This window comes from Helicoverpa zea, chromosome 4, assembly GCF_022581195.2.
Source record: "Helicoverpa zea isolate HzStark_Cry1AcR chromosome 4, ilHelZeax1.1, whole genome shotgun sequence".
NCBI lineage: Eukaryota > Metazoa > Arthropoda > Insecta > Lepidoptera > Noctuidae > Helicoverpa > Helicoverpa zea.
In genome coordinates this window covers 9,357,524-9,377,688 of record NC_061455.1, presented here as the reverse complement: position 1 = coordinate 9,377,688, position 20,165 = coordinate 9,357,524, and the positions used below count along the sequence as shown (strand labels likewise).

Genomic DNA, 20,165 nt, shown 5'->3' with positions numbered 1-20,165 from the left:
TCAAAATTTCTAGGAAAGCCTATTCTAGTTTCTGGACAGCTGGCTAGGGCTCGCCGAGACGCGTCTTTTGACGTATCGCACGTCCCTCTACGCCGCACCAAACGTCAAAAAATGCCCCCACCCGCCCTTTAGTCGCAATCAAGAGCATGAAAAATTTACTATAGGAAAGGGTGTGACTTTGGGACCAAATTTTTGAAAATTATTTTTTGACGGATTTTGCATCCCAGTAGTCTCCTGACTTGGATTACATAAAATTCGCTTGAATCTGGGCTCTTTTACTCAAATTAAGCGGTTTTTAGCGTAGGTTGCAGTGAACATTTTTAGAAAAGGTTATCACATAGCGTTGACCACATAGTTGGACCGGGGAGCAATTCCCGACTTAATTTGTTTGACACCCGTAGTGCAACGTGTCTTTTGACCGCTACACTTAGTTTTTACATTAAAATAACTTACTGATCCCCCCTTTACAGGGATCAGCATTGCCTGTGCAGTTGTCCTCTGAAATTTATTTTACTTTCCCGAATCATGTTCCGCACTCCAGCGAAAAAGGACGAGAGCTCACGCAGCCCCGGAGTCTCGCCGCGATCCCCGGAGAAACCCGCAACCCCAACCTTAAATGTAAGGAAAAGCGTTGCTGAATTGGAGGCTGGCATAGCAGAGCCGCAGGCTAAACTGCCAGCCAACAAAGCAAAATCTACACCACCACTGGCAAAAACAACTGCCAATAAGGTTCCCGGGCCCCTGGAGACGCGGCGGGTCTCAGCGGATGCCAAAAAACCCGAGAAAAAATACGTGGATCTCACGTCGGAAGCAAGAGCCTGCCTAAACAAGGCGAAGCTACACTTGGGCAACTCTCGGAATCTCAAAGGAGAAATAAAAATAGAGGTCCTTGCGGCAATCGACCGACTCTTTGAGATCGTGAAGGAGTCGGAAAGGAAAGGAAGGAGCTTCACAATTTCTGCTCCCACTGCAGCCGATAAAACAACCGGACAGCCTAACTCACCGAGCCCTTGCGCCACTGACGAAAGCCAGAAAAAACTACTCGAACGCCTCGAGGAAAATAGCACCCTCATGAAGGAAAACATTATTAAAATGGAAAACCTTAGGGAAACCTTAATAGCCAATGATCTGTGTGGGGAAAGAACCTACGCATCCGTGGCGGCAACACACAGAGGACAAACCAGCGTTCAAACGCAGGAACGAGCGACGCTACACTCCGTGGTTGTTTCCTCTACACAGAGCTTGGATACAGGAGACGAGATCCTTGAGAGAGTGAGGCGGGCTGTGGACGCAAAGGAAGGCTGGGTGCAAGTAGAAAGGGTGAGAAAGGCAAAAGATCGGAAGATTATCATGGGCTGCCGAACGAAGGAAGAGAGGCAGAAAATCCGGGAGAGGCTTGAAACTGTCGGAGAGAACCTCGTCGTCGAGGAAGTACGCAACAGGGACCCGCTTCTGATTCTTAGGGACGTTTTGCAAATTCATAGCGACGAAGACGTCTTAAAAGCCCTTAGGAATCAGAACCGGGAACTCTTTCACGGCCTCGGGGGCGAGGAGCTCAGAATGGGCGTCAAGTACAGAAGAAAAGCGCGAAACCCCCACTGTAACAGCATTGTGCTCAGCGTTTCTCCTTCTATATGGAGGAGGGCTACTGAAGTAGGAAAGCTTCGAATAGACCTCCAGATAGTGCGGGTAGAAGACCAAACTCCCCTGGTGCAGTGCACACGCTGCTTGGGTTTTGGACACAGCAAACGCTTTTGCAAGGACACGTCCGACCTGTGCAGCCACTGTGGTGGTCCACACCTTAGGATGGACTGCCCAGACAACAAACTAGGCGAAGCGCCTAAGTGTGTGAACTGTACCAGAGCAAAAGTGAGTGCCGCTGAGCACAATGCGTTCAGCACCGATTGCCCCGTACGTCGCAAGTGGGACTCACTCGCCCGAGCGTCTATAGCTTATTGCTAAGGTGGTCCCAGCAGCTCCCCACAAGTACTCCATAATCCAGGCAAACCTGCAGCGTAGTCAGCTCGCAACCAACGAACTCTTGTTGGAGGCCGAATCGCAGCGAGTCGCCGTTGCATTGCTTCAGGAGCCTTACGTTGGTCGGGCAAAAAGAATGAGAAGCTACCGGGGCGTGAGGGTCTTCCAGAACGCTGGTGGAGGAGAAGGGACTGTTAAGGCAGCAATTGCTGTCCTTGACCACGACCTAGATATCATGCAGTACCCACAACTCACCACAGACAACATCGTTGTGGTGGGAGTCCGAACCAGCGCCTGGACGATCATGCTGGTATCATTTTATTTCGAGCCAGACAAACCCGTGGAGCCTTACCTGGAGCATATGCGGCGAATCGTGCAACACGCAGGACATAGCAGGTTGCTCATTGGAGGAGACGCGAACGCCAAAAGTACCTGGTGGGGCAGCAACAGCGAAGACGCGAGGGGAGAACTATTATGCGGGACCTTGGAGCAGTGGGGGATGCACGTCCTCAATAATGGAGACACTCCGACATTCGACACCGTGAGAGGCGGAGTCAGGTACAGCAGCCACGTGGATGTAACGACGTGTACCGAGGATATGCTGCATCTGGTGGACGGCTGGCGGGTAATAGTCGGTCTAACGAGTTCCGATCACAATGGCATAGGCTTTAGTATCAGACTTCAAAAGTCTAAGGGTATTAGCATAGAACGTACCACCAGACGTTTCAACACCAAAAAGGCTAATTGGAGGCGGTTTCGTTCGAAACTGTCTCAAATTATGCAGGAGGAGAAATTGACGGTACAGGAAGTGGGAAATATCAGCAACACAAATGCATTGGACCACATGATAAGCGCCTACACCATAGCTATCCAAGACACATGTACGCATGCAATACCATCAAAAAAGTCCAAAGAGGTACTTACCATGCCATGGTGGTCAGAGGAACTCGCGGAGATGAAGAGGCTCGTCGCTACCAGGAAGCGCCGAATCCGGAACGCTGCACCGATCCGAAGAGCTAGTGTCGTCAGTCTGTACCTGCAAGAAAAAGGGAATTATGAAACAGCAGTAAAAACGGCCATAGAGGAGAGTTGGAAGGGGTTCTGCTGTAAACAGACCAGGGAAGGGGTTTGGGAGGGAATTTATAGGGTCATGGGGAGAGTCGCAAACAGAGAAGAAGACCTACCGTTACAAAATGGAGGGATAACCCTGGACGCCAAGGGCTCAGTGAAGCTGCTGGCCGAGACATTCTACCCGGTGGACCGGGAAGAAGATGACAACATGGACCATAACCTCACAAGACAGAAGGCGGACAAGGTGAACGAGTGGAGTCATGATGAACAACATGACCCACCGTTCACCCAAGGCGAACTGGACAGGGCCATGAGGTCCTTCAACCCAAAAAAGGCCCCGGGAGCCGATGGCTTCACAGCAGATATTTGCACTCAGGCCATAAGCTGCGACCCTGAATTCTTCCTATCACTGGTTAACAAATGCCTGACATGCCACTACTTTCCAAAAATCTGGAAGGAGGCAACGGTGGTGGCACTAAGGAAGCCAGGCAAAGACTCGTACAGCGTACCAAAGTCCTACAGGCCGATTGGGCTCTTGCCTGTATTAGGGAAGGTGTACGAGAAGATGCTGGTCGCTCGCCTTAGGTTCTATTTGCTTCCCAGGATCAGTACTCGCCAATACGGCTTTATGCCGCAAAGGAGCACAGAGGACTCCCTCTACACCATGGTGCAACACATCCGCAAGAAGTTGACACAAAAGAAAATTGTTACTCTTGTGTCACTAGACATAGAGGGAGCCTTTGACAGTGCGTGGTGGCCTGCCATCAAAGTCCGATTGGCTGAGGAAAAGTGCCCTGTAAACTTGAGACGAGTGGTCAGTAGTTACCTCAGTGACAGGACTGTTAGCGTGAGGTACTTGGGTGAGGAGTGCAAAAAATCGACGAGCAAGGGTTGCGTCCAGGGATCCATTGCGGGTCCACTCTTCTGGAACCTCCTACTGGACCCCCTCTTGAAAGAGCTCGACACTGGGGGCAACTACTGCCAAGCATTCGCCGACGACGTTGTCCTGATTTTCGACGGCGAAACGGCGGCAGAGATAGAGGGACGAGCCAATGCCGCTCTCGAACATGTTCGAGCATGGGGTGTCAGAAACAAGCTAAAATTCGCACCGCACAAAACCTGCGCAATGGTCTTAACACGAAAGCTAAAGTATGACACTCCGCGCTTGAGCATGGGGGGGATCGACATTGGAACGTCCCGCGACGTCAAAATATTAGGCCTCACAATCGACGACAAACTCACCTTCAACAAACACATAGCTATCGCTTGTAAAAAGGCGATAGCTATGTACAAACAACTGGCCAGGGCAGCTCGAGCTAGTTGGGGTCTACAGCCGGAAATCATCAGGACCATCTACACGGCAGCAGTAGAGCCCACGATACTGTACGCAGCGAGTGCATGGGCGCCAGCCGCAAACAAATTAGGGGTCCAAAAACAGCTTAACGTGGTCCAAAGAGGGTTTGCGCAAAAGTTGTGCAAAGCCTACCGCACGGTCTCCCTAAACTCGGCACTGTTGCTCGCTGGGATACTCCCTCTAGACATTCGGATAAGGGAAGCTGCTTCACTTTACGAAGCGAAGGGGGGAGTGCCCCAGCCAACACTGGGAGATAGGGAGATCGAGCGGATGGTCTCAGCCCTTGAAGCCCCTCACCCCGCAGAATTGGTGACACTGCAGTACGACAGCATAGTGGACGACGAAGAGTACAGAAACCGGAGGGAGGAGTTTGCTGTGCGTATTTTTACCGACGGCAGTAAGATACAGGGCAAGGTCGGCGCGGCGCTATCTTTGTGGGATAGTACCACCGAAACAAAGGCTCTCAAACTTACCTTGCCGTCATACTGCACCGTCTACCAGGCTGAATTGTTGGCGCTGCAGAAAGCGGCAACTGAAGCGCTCAAACGCCGGGAAAACACATTCGGCATCTTCAGCGACTCTATGGCGGCCCTGCAGACAGTCGCTAACGTCAGTGCCCCCCATCCTCTAGCAGTGGAAACAAGGGACACCATACGCCGCTGCAAGCTCCAGAACAAGAGTGTCTCCTTGTTCTGGATAAAGGCCCACGCAGGATTGGAGGGCAATGAGCGAGCTGATCAACTCGCAAAGGAAGCCGCCCTGAAGTCGAAGAAGAAGCCGGACTACGACCTATGCCCCATCTCATTCGTCAAGCGGCAGATACGTATGAGGTCGCTTGACGAATGGAATGGAAAATATAAAGCCGGAGAAACAGCCTCCGGCACTAAACTGTTTTTCCCCGACGCAATATCCGCGTACGGCATCGTGAGGAAAATTGACCTCACGTACATAAGGACACAAATCTTCACTGGGCACGGTGGATTCTCCTCATATCTGACACGATTTAAATGTAAGGAGAATTCATCGTGCGCCTGTGAACCTGGAGTCGAGGAAACCGTTGCCCACATCCTCCTGGAGTGCCCAATTACAGAGAGAGCACGTTTTGAGACGGAGCAAGAGTTAACAATGAGCCTTACAGCAACAAACCTCCCATTTCTAATGAGAGATAAAAAAGACCGGCCGAAATTTTTAGATTATTGCGAAAAAATAGTTAGTTTAGTAATAAGTAGAAATAAGTTGTAAATATGGATACTTACCTGTATATTGAGTATATAGTTTAAGTACCAATAAACGGAAAAAAAAAAAAAAAAAAAAAAAAAAAAAAAAAAAAAAAAAAAAAAAAAAAAAAAAAAAAAAATAGTTAAGAAAAGAAATATTTATGAAACACTGGGCCATGTGCACTGCTTACCTGTAAATCATACTAGAGAAAAGAAAACACCATAGACATTATTTATAAGTTCAAACATGTTAGTTAAGTAAATGTGTGTATGATGTTAATTAAACAAATCGCAATAAAGAGCTCTGACAACGTTAGAGGACAACTTGCGAGGCAGGAGTGGGTTTTAGCCGGTAAGAGTCCGGCACTACCCCTCGGGGTGTCCATGAGGATTTCCCACTCCTGCCACAACAAAAAAAAAAAAAAAAAAAAAAAAAAAAAAACCTAACCTAACCTAACCTAACCTAACCTAACCTAACCTAACCTAACCTAACCTAACCTAACCTAACCTAACCTAACCTAACCTAACCTAACCTAACCTAACCTAACCTAACCTAACCTAACCTAACCTAACCTAACCTAACCTAACCTAACCTAACCTAACCTAACCTAACCTAACCTAACCTTTTTTTTTTTTTTTTTTCCTCGGGGGGAAATCCTCATGGACTTCCTCCGCCTGGGGAGAGGCGGAGGGGTGTGCCGGACTCTTACCGGCTAAAACCCCCCTGTGTCCTCCTTACACGTGGGCGCGGGGCCGCGGGAATCCAAATTCTTCCGCAGCCCCGCACTGGTGCTGGCCCGCCTTGCGGGCCTCGCCTCGGGCACGGGGGAGTGAGGTGTTAAACTCCCCCGTGCAACGCCTCAGAGGCGCGCGTCGACACCCGCGCGCGCCTCCGCCTCGGGTCCGTTGAATAGGGGGCGGGGACTTCCCCAAGTCCTTCGCCCCTGGACCCGTTCATGGGGGGCGGAAGAGGGCGTTGTCTGCCCTCCTCCGGCGCCCGGAGCGCCTGCTGCGGGCGGGATCGGCAGTTGAAATCTCCCTCTCCCGTTCCGCAGCTTCCTTCTGCGACATCACGTCCTCGCAGAAGGACACCACTGCGTCCCACGACTCTGCGCTGCCGACCATCTTCCGTACCACGGCCGGCAGCGACAGATCGCCTCCTACTTCATTTGTGAGGACACGGCGCTGCTCCTCCCAAGCAACACACTGAACGAACGTGTGTTGCGCCGTGTCCTCCCCGCCATGGACGCAGTGGTGGCACCGAGCGTCCGGCTCCCTGCCTATGCGACACAGGTACTTGCCGAAGCAGCCGTGCCCCGACAGCACCTGCGTCACCCTGAACGACAGGGAGCCGTGAACCTAACCTAACCTAACCTAACCTAACCTAACCTAACCTAACCTAACCGAACCTAACCTAACCTAACCTAACCTAACCTAACCTAACCTAACCTAACCTAACCTAACCTAACCTAACCTAACCTAACCTAACCTAACCTAACCTAACCTAACCTTTTTTTTTTTTTTTTTTTTTTTTCTCGGGGGGAAATCCTCATGGACTTCCTCCGCCTGGGGAGAGGCGGAGGGGTGTGCCGGACTCTTACCGGCTAAAACCCCCCTGTGTCCTCCTTACACGTGGGCGCGGGGCCGCGGGAATCCAAATTCTTCCGCAGCCCCGCACTGGTGCTGGCCCGCCTTGCGGGCCTCGCCTCGGGCACGGGGGAGTGAGGTGTTAAACTCCCCCGTGCAACGCCTCAGAGGCGCGCGTCGACACCCGCGCGCGCCTCCGCCTCGGGTCCGTTGAATAGGGGGCGGGGACTTCCCCAAGTCCTTCGCCCCTGGACCCGTTCATGGGGGGCGGAAGAGGGCGTTGTCTGCCCTCCTCCGGCGCCCGGAGCGCCTGCTGCGGGCGGGATCGGCAGTTGAAATCTCCCTCTCCCGTTCCGCAGCTTCCTTCTGCGACATCACGTCCTCGCAGAAGGACACCACTGCGTCCCACGACTCTGCGCTGCCGACCATCTTCCGTACCACGGCCGGCAGCGACAGATCGCCTCCTACTTCATTTGTGAGGACACGGCGCTGCTCCTCCCAAGCAACACACTGAACGAACGTGTGTTGCGCCGTGTCCTCCCCGCCATGGACGCAGTGGTGGCACCGAGCGTCCGGCTCCCTGCCTATGCGACACAGGTACTTGCCGAAGCAGCCGTGCCCCGACAGCACCTGCGTCACCCTGAACGACAGGGAGCCGTGCCTTCTCCCGAGCCAGTCGTCGAGCACTGGCCGGATCGCCTCGACGGTGGCGAGGCCGGCGGTAGGGCGCAGAAGCCTCTGCCGCCATTCCGCCACCAAGACCTGACGGAGCTCTGCTCGGCGCTGCGCTATCTGCCGCTGCACCGGCCTCGAGTCCCGTGCCCGCTCTTCCTCGCGCCACCGATACAGCGACGCGAGTACTTTAGCCTCTAGGTCCCAGGGCGGGGATCCGGCCAGGACGCAAGCCGCCTCGTAGGAAATCGTGCGATACCCGCGGACGACTCTGACGGCCATCGCCCTCTGCGGTCTGCGCAGAATGGCTAGAGTGCTGGCCGCCAGGTCCATCGCCCACACAGGGGCCCCATATAGGGCCATGGACCGCACGATTCCCAAACCTAACCTAACCTAACCTAACCTAACCTAACCTTTTTCAAAAGGAGACCGATTTTGATGCGGTTTTTTGCGTATAATAGCTACAACAGGCTTGTAAGCACGCGATAACCCTTCAAACGCGACATCGAAGCGGTGTGACCCGATTTTTTGACACCCCCACCCTTCTCGACCTGTAAAAAACACAAAATTAATTATTTATCAAAATTCTGACTAGATTTTTTCATTGTAAAAATTTTATTAAATACTTACCACTCCGACCTGTCTTCCTGACTGCATTTTGCACGATTTTGGGTAGGTTTGGACGTCGAAATTAAATATTTTCTATTAAAAAACACTAAATTTTACAGTTTTTCGACCAAAATTTTCAAAATTTCTAGGAAAGCCTATTCTAGTTTCTGGACAGCTGGCTAGGGCTCGCCGAGACGCGTCTTTTGACGTATCGCACGTCCCTCTACGCCGCACCAAACGTCAAAAAATGCCCCACCCACCCGCACTTTAGTCGCAAGTAAGAGCGTGAAAAATTTACTATAGGAAAGGGAAGGACTTTGGGACAAATTTCACGAAAAATATTTTTTGACGGATTTGGCATTCAAGCCATACTCCCTTTCGGAAAATACTAATTTTGGTGTAATCGGGGCTCCTAAACTCGAATAAATCGACTTTTTGTGCAGGTTTTAGGGCCAATCTAAGCAGGAAAAAGTTATCATTTATTTAGTGGCTCTCAACCTCACAAATTGACTGGGGACCAACCCCCTGACAAAATATAACTTAACGCCGTGCAACGAGTCTTTTGACCGCTGCACCTAGCTTTAGAATATATTTAAAAATCAAATTTTGCAAAATATAGACCTGGTTTATTACCACAATTTATGACTTATTATTATAATATATACTTTATGACTATTGCTGACGAATATTGATTTACATTATTACTTTCTTATATTTATTTGACCTATCCCCCCTTTACAGGGATTTAATTCATTGTATTTACCCTTCCCCTGACCATGTTCGGCATGAGAACTCCAGTGGCGAAGAAGCTCAAGGCCAGAGTAGAGAGGTCGGAATCGGGAAGCTCAATAGTAGCTGAGGCAGGACCATCAGTATGTCACAGTCCTGAAGAGCGGGAGGCTGAGATAGTCAGCGAGGCCCGCCCTCAGAAAACACCTTCGCCTCAGCCAAAGTCCCCGAAAAGATCTCCACCTAAGCTCAGGCCCAAAACAATCCTCCCACAAGAGTCACGGCTAGAGCAAACAATAATCCTGTCATCGCCACCTTCTCAAACGACACAGCCAACTCGGTACATGAACAGGATGACCGAAGCCAAAGCCTGCCTCTCAAAAGTAAAAATGCAGGTGGTGAGCTCTCGTAACTTAAAAAAGGAAATCGCCTATGAGATCACCAAGGCAGCCGAGAGACTCTACCACCTCGTCAAGGAGGCAGGGGCAGATAAGGAAACAAGTGCCGAGTTGGAAAACACAACGGAATCCATCCCACCTCAACAGACTCCTCGCCAGGAATTTCCGACAGAGCTTGTGAATCAGCTCATGGATTCGCTCCAGAGCCACAACCGGGCCCTGGAGGACTGCAAACAGCACACGCAGGCTCTGTCGGAACAACTTAAAGAGGCGCCACGCTACGTGGCTGGCCAGGGACCGACGTTCGCAGAGATCGCCGCAACCTCAAAAATACAATTCCGAGAGCCACTGCACTCGGTGATCGTGTCATCCACCTGCGATCAAGACACCGGTGAAGTGGTCATCGAGAAGCTGAGGACGGCGGTCGATGCAAAAAATGAGGGCACGAGGGTCGAACGGCTGAGGAAGGCAAGGGACCGGAAGGTGGTTGTGGGCTTTGGATCCCGGGAGGAAATGACTAGGGCGACGGAGAGGATCAAGAGAGCGGGTAACCTGATGGTGGAAGAAGTGAAGAACAAGGACCCGCTCATAATCATCAAGGACGTCCTCTCCTGTCACTCGGACGAGGAGGTCATCCAGGCAATAAAATGCCAAAATCACCACCTGATTGGGGACGTACCTGCAGAGGATGCGAGAATGGGCATCAAATACCGTCGCAGGACGAGAAATCCCCACACGTGCCACATCATTCTGCAGGTGTCCCCAGCGTTATGGCAGAGGCTGACATCGGCGGGAAGACTGCACATCGACCTGCAGAGGGTGCGTGTACTGGACCAGTCACCTCTGGTACAGTGCACGCGCTGCCTGCGCTATGGTCATACCCGGAAGATGTGCACGGAAACAGCCGATGTCTGCATTCATTGCGGAGACCTCCACCTCCGAGCGGACTGCCCCTTAAGGCAAGCAGCCGAACCTCCCAAATGCCGCAACTGCCTTCTGGCAAAAATGCCCAAGATCGACCATAACGCCTTCGACAGCGAGTGCCCCGTCCGGGTGAAGTGGGATGCATTATCCCGTCTGTCAGTCGCCTACTGCTAAGGTTGAGCCTACCGCACCCGGAATCAGCCAGCCAGCTATTCGACCCCGACCTGACCCAGAGTACTCAGTAATCCAAACCAACCTCCAGAGGAAGAACCTAGCCACGCAAGAACTGCTCATAGAGGCCGGCGACAGGAAAGTTGCTCTGGCGTTGCTCCAGGAGCCGTATGTGGGTGGGATCCGGAAGATGCGAGACTATCACGGAGTGAGAATCTTCCAGAGCGCCGACCAAGGAGAAGGAACTGTAAAGTCGGCAATAGCCGTCTTCAATCACGACCTAGACGTGCTACAGTGTCCAGAACTTACCACCAACAACATCACGGTGGTAAGGATCCGTACCCGCGCCTGGGAGATTGCGGTAGTCTCGTTCTACTTTGAACCGGACCAGCCCATAGAGCCATACTTGGAGCAACTAAGGCGGATCCGAGAGGAAATGGGTCACCTAGATATTATAGTCGGGGGCGATGCGAACGCAAAGAGCACCTGGTGGGGTAGCTCAATCATCGACAGCAGGGGGGAAGAAGTAGCTGGCAGCTTCGAGGACATGGGCTTGCAGGTACTCAACACCGGCAATACTCCGACCTTCGACACCTTCAGAGGAGGAAAGCAGTTCACCAGCTTTGTTGACCTCACAGCCTGCTCGGAGGGACTCCTTGGTCTAATTGAAGACTGGAGAGTCGAGAGCGGCATCACGAGCTCGGACCACAACGGTATTGTGTTCAAAATTAAATTACAAAAATCAAAAGGTATTAACATTAATAGGCAAACAAGAATTTATAACACCAAAAAAGCCAATTGGAGTCAATTTCGTGAGAAATTGGCCCAATTGGAAGAAGAGTATCAAATTAATAGTATAGAAATAAACAAAATTAACAACACACAATCTTTAGATCAATCAATTCAAAATTACATCAACATAATAATTAAAACAAGTCAGGAAACCATACCAAAAATTAAAAATAACAGTTTAGTCAACATACCGTGGTGGTCAACCGAGCTCGTCGAGATGAAAAACGAGGTCAACACTAGGAGACGCCGTATACGCTGTGCCGCGAAGATCCGGAGACAAAAGGTCGTTGATGAGTACCTGCAAGCAAAAGAAAAATATGAACACGAGGCAATGAAAGCACAAGTGCAAAGTTGGAAGGGGTTCTGCGAGAAACAAGATAGGGAGGGGGTATGGGAGGGGATCTATAGGGTTATCGGTCGCACCACAAAAAGATGTGAGGATGTACCCCTGGTCAAGGACGGACTGCCATTGAGCCCAGAAAACTCAGCGCGGCTCCTGGCGGAGACCTTCTACCCCGTGGACTCGGAAGAGGGCGAAACCGAGGACCACCGCCGTACTCGTGAAGATGCCGATCGCTCGAACGTGTGGTCGCATGATGAGCACCATGACCCACCGTTCACGCTACTGGAACTGAAAACGGCGGTGGATAGCTTCAACCCAAAAAAGGCACCCGGGGCGGATGGTCTCACCGCCGATATCTGCGCTCAAGCCATCTTCCGCGATCCGGGGATCTTCCTCGCCCTGGCCAATAAATGTCTGGAGCAGGGACACTTCCCCGGAGCCTGGAAGGAGGCCACAGTGGTGATCCTCCGGAAGCCAGGGAAAGACACCTACACCGCCCCCAAGTCTTACCGACCCATCGGCCTATTACCTGTCCTGGGCAAAATCCTGGAAAAGTTGATGGTAGCTCGTCTCAAATGGCACCTAGTCCCGCGGCTTAGTACTCGCCAGTTTGGCTTCATGCCACAAAAAAGCACCGAAGACTCCCTCTACACCATGATTCAACACATCAAGGAAAAATTAAACGACAAAAAGCTGATCACTGTTGTCTCTCTTGATATAGAGGGAGCCTTCGACAGCGCATGGTGGCCGGCCATCAGGACCAGACTGGCTGAGGAAAAGTGCCCGGTGAACATAAGAAGGATGATAGACAGCTACCTCAACGACAGGTGTGTCCGGGTCAGGTACGCCGGAGCGGAGTGCCGCCGGGATACGAACAAGGGATGTGTGCAGGGGTCTATTGGAGGCCCAATCCTTTGGAACCTGGTGCTGGATCCCCTGCTAAAAGGTCTTGAACAGCGAGGCGACTACTGTCAGGCTTTCGCTGACGACGTCGTCCTCATTTTCAGCGGGGATACAGCACTCGAAATCCAAAGACGTGCCAATGCCGCCCTCGAGTATGTTCGGGGGTGGGGCATCAGAAATAAGCTGAAGTTTGCGCCACACAAAACATGCGCCATGGTCGTAACCAGGAAGCTAAAGTACGATGTCCCCCTCCTGAGCATGAGCGGGGTCGCCATTGGCATGTCAGAGGAAATAAAGATACTGGGGCTCACTGTGGATCACAAGCTCACCTTCAACACGCACGTCGCAAACGTTTGTAAGAAGGCTATTAATATCTACAAACAGTTGGCCAGGGCGGCAAAGGTGAGCTGGGGTCTACACCCCGAGGTGATCCGCAGCATCTACACGGCGGCAGTGGAACCGGTGATTCTGTACGCGGCCAGCGCCTGGGCGCCAGCAGCCAGGAAAGTCGGTGTGCAGAAACTCCTTAATTCGGTCCAGCGAGGGTTCGCTCAGAAGCTGTGCGGAGCGTACCGCACCGTTTCACTGCATTCGGCACTTGTGCTGGCGGGGCTGCTCCCGCTCGACCTTAGGATTCAAGAAGCAGCCGCGCTCTATGAAAAGAAAAAGGGAGTAACTTCGCTGGCCGGTCGTGAGGTGGAACGGGTGGTGGCGTTCGCAGACACGCCACACCCGGCGAAACATACGGCCATGGGGTTCGTGAGCTTGGTAGATCAGTCTCATGTGGAGTCCCACAACAGCCAGGACATACGGTTCTTTACAGACGGCAGCAAGATCGAGGGCAAGGTCGGAGCAGCACTCTCCCTTTGGGATAGAGAGGCCGAGATCAAGTCCTCGAAACTCAGTCTGCCGTCCTGCTGTACTGTCTACCAGGCAGAACTCCTGGCCATATGCGTAGCCACTAGGCAAATACTGCGGCGCCGGGAGGGCACTTTTGGCATATACAGCGACTCGAAGGCAGCCCTGCAAACGGTCACCAACCAGAGTGCCCTCCACGCCCTGGCAGTGGAAGCAAGGGCGAACCTCAGTGTGGCTTTATCCCAGGGCAAAGTTACATCCTTGTTCTGGATAAAGGCACACGCTGGACTGGAGGGAAATGAGCGCGCCGACCACCTGGCCAAGGAAGCGGCTTTGAAGAACAAAACCAGGCCAGATTACGACCTCTGCCCGGTTTCATTCGTCAAGCGGCAGATCCGATTGGAGTCGCTGGGCGAATGGAATCGGAGATACGGAAACGGAGCGACAGCGGGGGTCACGAAGATCTTTCTGCCCGACGCTGCGGACGCGTACAGGATCGTCAGAAAAATTCTACCACGTGGGGTAATAACACAAGTGCTGACGGGGCACGGCGGGTTCTCCGAATACTTGCACCGCTTTAAGTGTAAGGAGAACCCATCGTGCATCTGCGACCCTAGTGCGATCGAGTCTGTCCCCCACATCATCCTAGAATGCCCTATCTTCGCGCGGGAACGGTGGGCACTGGAACAGGAATTAGATACAGAGCTGAGCCTGCAAAACATTAGCCACATAATGCACAAACGAAAAGCAAGAGAAAAATTCCTAGAGTATGCCGAAACAGTTGCAAATAAAATAATACGTAGGAATAAAGAAGCCTGACCCATGCTTCCACCTTATTAGAAATAATATGGCCTGGTAAGCATGGGGTATACACAAAAGATCGTCAATTTATTACATATATATATACACAAAAATATTTAACATTTATTTTATACAATTATACACAAATATTTATAATTTAAATTTTTACAACTATACATAAATATTTATAATTCAATTTTACAATTATACACAAATACCTATAATTTAACTTATACAACTATATACAAATATTTATAATTAAATATATACAAATAACAAACAGATCTTAATAGGTATAAATACTGGAATTATATGATATAGAAAACACATGAACTACTTTGTAAAATATAAAATATATACAACCATTTAAATATATACGAATATTTATTATATACAAATATATATTTTAAAACGATCTAAGATTCCACATATCATCAAAAAATTAATCAAGTTTAAACAAAAGAAACAAGTCTAAACAGGTCTCTGACCACGTCAGGGGAACAAGGGACGGCAGGAGTGGGTTTTAGCCGGTAAGAGTCCGGCACTACCCCTCGGGGTGTCCATGAGGATTTCCCACTCCTGCCACAAAAAAAAAAAAAAAAAAAAAAAAAAAAAAAAAAAAAAAAACCTAACCTAACCTAACCCTGATAACTTTTTCAAAAGGAGACCGATTTTGATGCGGTTTTTTGCGTATAATAGCTACAACAGGCTTGTAAGCACGCGATAACCCTTCAAACGCGACATCGAAGCGGTGTGACCCGATTTTTTGACACCCCCACCCTTCTCGACCTGTAAAAAACACAAAATTAATTATTTATCAAAATTCTGACTAGATTTTTTCATTGTAAAATTTTTATTAAATACTTACCACTCCGACCTGTCTTCCTGACTGCATTTTGCACGATTTTGGGTAGGTTTGGACGTCGAAATTAAATATTTTCTATTAAAAAACACTAAATTTTACAGTTTTTCGACCAAAATTTTCAAAATTTCTAGGAAAGCCTATTCTAGTTTCTGGACAGCTGGCTAGGGCTCGCCGAGACGCGTCTTTTGACGTATCGCACGTCCCTCTACGCCGCACCAAACGTCAAAAAATGCCCCCACCCGCCCTTTAGTCGCAATCAAGAGCATGAAAAATTTACTATAGGAAAGGGTGTGACTTTGGGACCAAATTTTTGAAAATTATTTTTTGACGGATTTTGCATCCCAGTAGTCTCCTGACTTGGATTACATAAAATTCGCTTGAATCTGGGCTCTTTTACTCAAATTAAGCGGTTTTTAGCGTAGGTTGAAGTACTGTTTTATCCAAGAAAAGTTATCAAAACAATTTTGACCAATCAGTTGACCGGGGCGCAGTCCCCAACATAAGTTATCTTTTCTCACGCAGTGTAACGTGTCTATTGACCGCTGCACTTAGATTTTATTCAAAAAATTTGAACCCACAGCTTTTTTTAGCTGCCGACTTATCTACTCTAGTCAACTGTGACCGAAATTTTAATTCGTACTTTTTATCTATGCTTTTTATTTAATTATTTTATTTTTCTAATATATTTGACTGTTTTAACAAACTATTTTAAAACCTATACAATTATCACAAAGCACTATTAGATCTTTTGATCCGTTCTAATTTGACTTTTGAAACTGTTGACAGCACCTTCCAGCCCTATACACTGGACGGTGCATTGCACAAGGACGAGCACGCGACGGCAATTAGCTTCGTGAAGTATCCACAGGCTAACCAGGGCCCTTTGGACCCTTCTTCCTAGCAAGAAGAGTAGCCCTGCTAAGGTGCCCACACAGCTAGCTTCTCGAACGCCGCCATCCATCATAGAAAAACTGTCTTTTTGTCCTTCGCCAGCAAACAAAACTAAACATGTTTGGAATCCGAACGCCCGTTAACAGGAAGAATGCTCCTCCAGCCCAAGATGCTTCTCCTGGTAATTCTTCAAATGTGAGCCCGGCTCAGCCGACAAACACAAACGTCAGGAGGAGCATCGAGGTGTTGGAGTCTAGCCAAACCCCCTTGCCCAGCTCGGCACCTGCCGCCCCGGTGAAACCTAAAAAGATCACAATACTAAAGAGCGTGTCACCAGCTCCAGAGAAGTTCACCGGGACGGCAGAGGCCCCAAAACCCCCAGCCTCCGTCAGCAGGGTGCAAGAAGCCAGAAACTTGGTAACTAAGGCCAAGATCGCTCTTGGCCAAAGCCGGAACCTCCGGACCGACATCAAGGAGGATGTCACCATGGCTATAGACACCCTCTATCGCATGGTGAGGGATGGGGAAGCGGACAAGGGGAGGGGCCTTATATCTTCAAAAAAAGAACAACCAGCCACTGTCGGTGCGGTGCTACCGGAACATTGCAGCCAAGAGTACTCCCAGCTACTCTCCTCACTGGCGGACCACAGTAGGCTTGTGAAGGAGAGCGCCGAAAAAATGGAGGAACTCCAACAAAGTCTGTCCAAACACACGACAGCGTTGAACGCGACCACATACGCGGGTGTGTTGGCGGCACCAAAGCCGCTCGCAGCATCACCGCGACCAACACTGCACTCGGTTGTGGTCGCCTCCAACGATAAACAAGAAACTGGCGAGCAGGTGCTGGATAAAATCCGCACTGCTATTAACGCCAAAGAAGGTGGTTACCGCATTGACAGGGTCAGAAAGGCCAAGGACAGCAAGGTCGTCATCAGCTGCAGGGACGAGGAGGAGCGGAGCAGGGTCCGGGAAAAGCTCAGGTCGGCCGGTCAACACCTGACCGTCCAGGACGCAGCAAACCTAGACCCGCTCATTATCCTCAGGGACGTCCTCAGCTACAACACCGACGAGGACGTCACGAAAGCCCTGAGGACGCAGAACACCAAGCTCTTCGCCGACCTTGCGGCTGAGGATGACCGCGTCATAATAAAATATAGGAAAAGGGCCCGGAACCAGCTGATGTGCCACATTGTTGCGAGAGTCTCCCCCACCCTCTGGAGCAGATTGACGGGGACGTCTGCCGTGTATATAGACATGCAGCGGATCAGGGTGGAAGACCAATCTCCCCTGGTCCAATGCTCCCTATGCTTAGGATATGGGCACGGCAGACGCCTTTGCACAGAAAAAGAGGAAGCCTGCAGCCACTGCGGTGGCCCTCACTTACGCAATTCTTGCCCAGAAGCGAAAGCCAATGCGCCCCCATCCTGTTGTAACTGCACTACAGCCGGGCTGGAGGGAACGACGCATAATGCGTTCAGCCCGGACTGCCCGGTGAGACGCAGATGGGACGCACTGGCCAGGTCAAAAATCGGATATTGCTGAGGGCGCCGCAGTGGACACCAGGTCATACAAAGTTCTGCAGGCCAACCTTCAGAGAAAGCAGCTGGCGACCGCCGAGCTGCTTGAGGCCGCTTCACGGTCGAAGTCATCTTTCGCTCTCATCCAAGAGCCTTACGTGGGTTCTGTCCGGAGAATGCGGAGCTACCGGGGGGCGCGGATCTACCAGGCTTCGGAGGAGGGAGAGGGCACTGTAAAAGCTGCCATTGTAGTGCTCGACCACGACCTCGACGTTATACAGTGCCCAGAACTCACCACCCATAACATCGTCGTGGTGAGGATCCGGACCCAAGCCTGGGAAATCGCAGCAGCATCGGTGTACTTCGAACCGGACAAGCCCATGGACTCGTACCTGGAGCACCTCAGAGCGGTCAGGCGGAAGCTGGGAAGTCGCCACCTTCTCATCGGAGGCGACTTTAACGCAAAGAGCCCATGGTGGGGGAGCCTTACGGAGGACAGCAGGGGGGAGGAGCTATGCTCCACATTGGACGAGCTGGAGTTGCAGGTACTCAACAGCGGCACCCTGCCCACTTTTGACACCATCCGAGGGGGCAGGAGATACTGCAGTCACGTCGACGTGACGGCATGCTCGGCGGATCTTCTCTGCCTGGTCGAAGGCTGGGAGGTAGACGAGGGACTGACGAGCTCGGACCATAACGGCATAAAATTTAGGATAAATTTGCAAAAATCTTTAGGCATAGCAGTAAAATCTACTACTAGGATGTTCAACACCAAAAAAGCAAACTGGGTCCAGTTTCGTGAGAAACTGGCCCAGTTTAAAATAGAAGAAAACATAAATAAGTCAAAATTCGAAGAAATTGAAAATAGTCAAAATTTAGAAATAATCATAAACAAATATTTAGAAGTAATACAAAAGTCATGTCAAGAAACTATACCGAAGAAGAAAAACTCGGAAAAAATTACCTTGCCGTGGTGGTCCCATGAGCTCGAAAGCCTGAAGAAGGAGGTCGCCACCAGGAAGAGAAGAGTCCGCTGCGCCGCTCCAATCCGAAGGCAGTCCGTCGTCGAAGAGTACCTGCAACACAAAACAAACTATGAAATTAAAGCCATGATAGCCCAAACGAGGAGCTGGACGGAGTTCTGCACCAAGCAGGACAGGGAGGGGATGTGGGAGGGCATTTACAGGGTGATAGGGCGTACCGCAACACGGCACGAGGACGCAACCCTAATTAAAAGCGGTATATATTTGACTCCGGCAGAATCCGCATCGCACCTGGCTGAGACACTTTATCCGCACGACCTGGGAGAAGAGGACACTGAAGAACAAAAGGACATCCGGCGTTTGGCCATGCGGGTAAACGACCGGGTTTATGATGAAGAACATGACCCGCCTTTTACTCCGCATGAGCTCATAACAGCAGTGTCCTCTTTTAACCCTAAAAAGGCGCCAGGCGCGGACGGTCTCACCGCGGACATCTGTCGCCAGGCAATTCTCCAGGACCCCGAGGCGTTCCTTGCCCTGGCCAACAAATGCCTCAGTCTGGGCCACTTCCCCAAGAAGTGGAAGGAAGCCACAGTTGTGGTACTGAGGAAGCCGGGCAAGGACAACTACACAAACGCCAAGTCATATAGGCCGATCGGGCTCCTGCCCGTGTTAGGAAAGGTCCTGGAGAAGATGGTTGTCACGAGGCTCCAGTGGCACCTAGTGCCGAGGCTGAGTACCCGCCAGTACGGCTTCATGCCCCAGAGGAGCACCGAGGACGCCCTCTATAATCTAGTGAACCAAATAAAGGTTGAAATCAAGAACAAAAAGTTGGTCACCATCGTCTCGCTGGATATAGAGGGCGCCTTCGACAGCGCCTGGTGGCCAGCCATAAAGGTCAGACTGGCGGAGGAAAAGTGTCCGGTCAACATTAGGCGGCTACTCGACAGCTACCTTGGCGACAGATGTGTGCGACTAAGGTATGCCGGAGTCGAACATTGTAGAAACACGCAAAAGGGTTGCGTCCAAGGCTCGATCAGCGGGCCGATACTCTGGAACGTCCTCCTAGATCCCCTCCTCAAGAACTTACATGACCGCGGGGTTGTGTGCCAGGCGTTCGCCGATGACGTGGTTCTGCTGTTTGCCGGGGATACTGCGCTGGAGGTGCAGCGACATGCCAATGCCGCCCTCGAGTTTGTTCAGGAGTGGGGAGTCAGAAACAAACTCAAGTTTGCGCCGCACAAGACCTGCGCAATGCTGCTGACAAACAAGCTTAAGCATGACACCCCACTCCTGCGCATGGGCGGGGTCGACATTGGCATGTCTCGCGAAATAAAGATCTTGGGCCTGACTATAGACGATAAGCTGACCTTTAACACCCACGTCGCCAACGTCTGTAGGAAGGCCCTCAATATCGCGAAGCAACTCCAACGAGCTGCAAAAATAAGCTGGGGACTGCACCCCGACGTCGTCCGCACAATCTATACGGCAGCAGTGGAGCCC

The 20,165-nt window shown here is 50.9% G+C and overlaps 1 protein-coding gene across 1 annotated transcript; it reads left to right on the top strand.

The window, feature by feature from the left end:
* The first annotated feature begins 9,263 nt into the window (after positions 1–9,263).
* LOC124629692 lies at positions 9,264–14,424 on the top strand. Its single transcript, XM_047163205.1, has 2 exons — positions 9,264–10,667; positions 10,801–14,424. Exons 1-2 carry the CDS (start codon positions 9,264–9,266, stop codon positions 14,422–14,424), a joined length of 5,028 nt encoding a protein of 1,675 aa, XP_047019161.1.
* Positions 14,425–20,165: the final 5,741 nt, after the last annotated feature.